Here is a 4,495-nt window from a genome sequence, read left to right as displayed (position 1 = left end):
GATAAAAAAATAAAAAAAAATTGAATTTACATAAAAATAATAATTTTATTGAAAAAATATGGGATTAAAAATGTATTTTGAAAAATAGGCTGAAATTTAGATTTTCTAACGACCGAACAGTGTTAGTATTTGAATGCAGTTGACACCGTAGTGACAGTTTTGACTTTAAGGGGAAAGTCCAGGGACAGTTTGGGAAGTGAAAATACCGAAATTTATGTCTTTGGACTCTGGTCGCGGTCACATGTATATAACCCCCGCCTGCCGGCCAAGATCTGCTATTAAACACACCGTCAAACTTTACTGCCCCATTCGCCGGTTACAATTATCTCTTTCTCACTCTACACTTTACTTCGATTATTTATGAGCTGATGCTTGATTTCAGATTCACATTACCAAATCTGTTCATAAATTTTGCAGCATTATCCAGTTTCGCCGATAATTTCGCTTCCTTTTCTCGTGCTGTAATCTCTATCTCTCTAGTAGGTGATTTTTTTCGAGGAATTATATTTCAATCTGCTTTAGGAATTTGTGATAATTGATTGAATTCACAATTTGAAGTTAGTGTGGTGATCTGTGATTCTCTCTCGCTCTCTCTATAGGTATCTTCACAAGCACGCGGTATAGAGGTGTAAACGATGTCTTCGAGGAATTTTCTTTTAATTTGCTATAGGAATGTGTGGTGTTTGATTGAAATTTACAGGTTGAAGCTATTGTAGTGATCTGAGTAGTGTGTGGAGTGAGATCCTAATTCTTTTGCACATGATTCCTCAAATTTTCAATCTGCTTTAGGAATGTGCGATATTTGATTGAAATTCACGGCTTGAAGTTAGCGTATTTATCTGTGAGTAGTGTGCGAAGTGAGATACTAATGCTTTTGTGCTTGAACTAGTTCATGTTTTATATATTTCAAAATTTCTTATTTCCTTTTTGTGATTGATTCGTGAAGGGACAGAAGTGATAGCTAATGATTTAATTGTATGTTTTAATTTTATTCTATAAATGAATGATTATTGTTATCGGTGTCTACAGCTTTTAATGATTTGCTCTGTGAATATGATTGGAAAAAATTGAATATATTGGTCTATTTGGTAGGTTTTGGGAATTTGAATTTAATATTAGGATTTTGGAATAGATTTTTGGAGAATGTTTTTAGTTCACAATAGGTATAGGTCGTGTTCTTATTGATTTTGTGGGTTTCCAACATCTATTAATTTTTTATTGGGATGATTTTCCTGTGTAAACTCCTTGTATGCTTCTTGAACTCCAATAAGTTACAATGGTTCTTGTATTTGTTGCAATATATAATCAGTTTATTTGTATGGTTAATATTCTTAGTATTTTACTCTAAATATATTTCATTTCTACTTACATTTGCATATATTTTGAAAGATGTGTTAATCAAATCCCTAGCCCAGACCAGACAAATATGAAAGATCTTACAAAATAGCTCTACTTAACTAGCCAATATAAATTTGTTATTAATTGTTTATCCTTCTTTTACAGGTATTGCACAACCTACCTAATGTCTGAGATGTCTTCCAAAGACATCAGGAACATACCTGAATCTGAGAGGATGAATGGAAGCTTTATGAAGCCTCAAATTGAGCACAAGGATGAAAATCTTGATGAAAGGCAAAAGAGAAGCATGACCTCCTTAGTTGGAATTCCAACTAAGATAGATGAAACTGCGAATTCGGGAGTTGAGGTGGGGAGTTCACAGGTGGAATACATTGAATCTGAGAATTTGAATGATGTAGATGATGTGGAGATATGTTTGAAGGTAGTACTGTTTTATTTACATGTGTACTACCATGATGACATCCATGTAAACATCTTATGTAGAATTTAATCGTGCATACTACTCTTGGATTTTGGTTTCAGACACTTTTGTCCAGACTAAGTTCCAAGGAATGGGTTTCAGTTTGTGAGGCACTCAATAATATACGCCAATTGTCAATATTTCACAAGGAAGTAATTCTTAGCATCATGTAAGTTCTGGTTTGTTTTGGTTCTTTGACTGGTGGTGTATTTTCTATTTGAAGACTATTGTTAATCACCTCTGAATTCTAATGATCAGGGGTGATGTGATCTCCTTAATAGTGAAATCCCTGAAAAATCCCAGAAGCGCTGTTTGTAAAACTGCAATTATGACTTGCGCTGACATTTTCAAAGCATACACGGATGACATCATTGATTCGCTGGATCCACTGGTATTTTGTTTTCCTTCAAATTCAGTTGTGATTTTACTCACATCATACTTTGAAGGTTCCTATCAAATTATTTTCTATATATTTTCTTACATGCATCTTTTTATCCCATGTTTAGCTTTTACAACTTCTTCTCAAATCTTCACAAGACAAAAGATTTGTATGCGAGGCTGCTGAGAGAGCTTTGATAGCACTGACTACTTCAGTTTCTCCTCTTCTATTACTGCCCAAACTGCAACCATATATTAAGAACAGAAATCCTCGAATTCGCGCAAAGGCTTCTATGTGCTTCTGCCGAAGTGTCCCACTGCTGGTAAGAACTTTATGTTATGTATTATATTTTTTCAAATCTTATTGTTCATTAAGTGGCTTGAATTAGTCTTTGTTTAGCAATAAGATTAAATGTATGTCACATGCTACGCAGGGAATTGAAGAAATAGAAGCATTTGGGATCGACGAACTGATTCAAACAGCTGCATCCCAGCTTGGTGACCAGCTTCCTGAGTCCAGGGATGCAGCTCGTACTCTGTTGTTGGAACTGCAATCTGTATATGAGAAATCTCATTTCCGTAAACCAACTGCAGTACCTGAGGACCCTGAGATAGCCTCGTGGGAGCATTTTTGTCAATCAAAACTTTCACCTTTGAGTGCTCAAGCTGTCCTCCGTGTGACCACTGTTTCCCGGGAAGAAATAGTTTTGGGTTCATAACATCCGTATATGCAGCAATGTGAGTTTTAATGAATTTTTGCTTGTTGGTTTTAATCTGGTTCGGTATTGGTATCATATACTTGTATATACCATCATGAAAGCTTCAGATGTTTGGAGTGGCGGTCGAATCATGTAGTCGAGCTATAGATCCTAATCTCTTTGGTATATGGTTGACATTCTATTGCTAGTTATGGATCGAAAATGAATAATCGGTGTATGCTTCGTTGTGAGGTTTAGCATTGTTACCTTTTTAATTATTTGTTACCTAGTCAATTGGCATGCGTATTATTGTGTTCTTCAACCAGAGTTTGTTAAAAGGATTAGGCCTTAGTTAAAGCTTTTCTGAACAAATAACTTCTGTTAACTGTTTTCCCTGCCAATGAGTTCATGAAAAAATTCATCCCACTGTTAGGGTTATCGTAAACTGTTGTTGGACATTAATTATGAGAATGTTCTGTTGGGCGGCCACGCACTAAGATATTTTTGAAAAATTAGAGGACCCCATGCTTTTAAGTTTTCATTATAAAAAATCAGGTAAGAACTTTTATTAAATTAGGTATTTTTATTTTTAAATTATTTAAGTAAAATTTTAAATTTCTTTTATTTTGTTTAGAATTTCGTTAATTGTGGTAATGTTTAGCTCACTTTTATTTTTTGAAATTCAAATTGCACAAAATTGGATTAACTGACCCTTTTTGTTGGGAATATTGGTTCCAAATCAGATTTTCAACTTAATAATCCTATATTTTCAGCGACTCAATCAACCAAAAATACTCTGTCACTTGGCCAAAAACACAACATCACAAATAGTAATAAAATGTAGAAAACGTAAATAACAAGAACACCAAAAATACTCACCCAATTCAGTTAAAAGCCTAATCTGGGGGTTCAAATGTAAACCAAGCCCATCACTAGTTCAAGAATCGAAAGAGAGAGTTTAAATTTAGAGTACAACAATCAAACCACCGATTAAACCAATCAGATGACGGATGTATAAAAGATCTCACAATATCTATACCTAATCGACATGAGACCAAGGCATAAGTGTAGACCCGCTCTTTACAGGCTTGAAAGCACCACAGACCAAAGGCCATAAATCAAGGCCAAGGTCTGGTTTACAATAAAAAGAACGAACACAAATCTGATTTACAAAGGTGAGAAGGTTAGAGAGAAGAAATCGATAGAGACTCAAAAGTCTCAATCAAGTGAACAAAAATTATGGAAACTCTTCACACGTCTATTGCTAACACAGAATTAAAACAAATCTCATTAAATCTCAGCCGTTGGATCAACACAATAGCCCAGATGAGTCCCAAAGTAACACAATACTGATGGAACAAAGACAGCCAATGGATGGGCGCCAAGTGGACGACAATGATGAAAGCGTTTTTCCACTTATGAAAAATGTGTTTTGGGTTTTAGAAATCACAATTTTACAATCTTTACTTGTTTTCTCAAACCCCTCACTCTCTCTAGTTGAAACAATGCATGTAATGGTAATTTATCCTATATCATCGCCCTAGGTACTTGCAAAAGATTTATCCATTATCAATATACGGAATTGATAAACAAGCTTTAA

At 34.7% G+C, this 4,495-nt stretch overlaps 1 protein-coding gene across 6 annotated transcripts; it reads left to right on the top strand.

Moving 5' to 3' along the window:
• The first annotated feature begins 260 nt into the window (after positions 1 to 260).
• LOC111409334 lies at positions 261 to 3,217 on the top strand. Of its 6 annotated transcripts, none has more exons than XM_023039384.1 (7): positions 261 to 315; positions 418 to 461; positions 1,504 to 1,780; positions 1,882 to 1,988; positions 2,078 to 2,210; positions 2,326 to 2,520; positions 2,632 to 3,217. In XM_023039384.1, exons 3-7 carry the CDS (start codon positions 1,523 to 1,525, stop codon positions 2,914 to 2,916), a joined length of 978 nt encoding a protein of 325 aa, XP_022895152.1. In that variant the 5' UTR covers positions 261 to 315; positions 418 to 461; positions 1,504 to 1,522; the 3' UTR covers positions 2,917 to 3,217. The 6 variants fall into 6 exon arrangements, with proteins under 6 accessions (XP_022895152.1, XP_022895153.1, XP_022895151.1 ...); XM_023039385.1 differs by having other exon boundaries at positions 283 to 315; positions 418 to 479; XM_023039383.1 differs by lacking the exon at positions 261 to 315 and adding an exon at positions 600 to 736 and having other exon boundaries at positions 362 to 461.
• The last annotated feature ends 1,278 nt before the right edge of the window (positions 3,218 to 4,495 follow it).

The sequence above is a fragment of the Olea europaea genome, chromosome 14, assembly GCF_002742605.1.
Source record: "Olea europaea var. sylvestris chromosome 14, O_europaea_v1, whole genome shotgun sequence".
Lineage (NCBI taxonomy): Eukaryota > Viridiplantae > Streptophyta > Magnoliopsida > Lamiales > Oleaceae > Olea > Olea europaea.
Note: the sequence above shows the minus strand (reverse complement) of the source record. Positions and strands in the feature narration are given on the sequence as shown.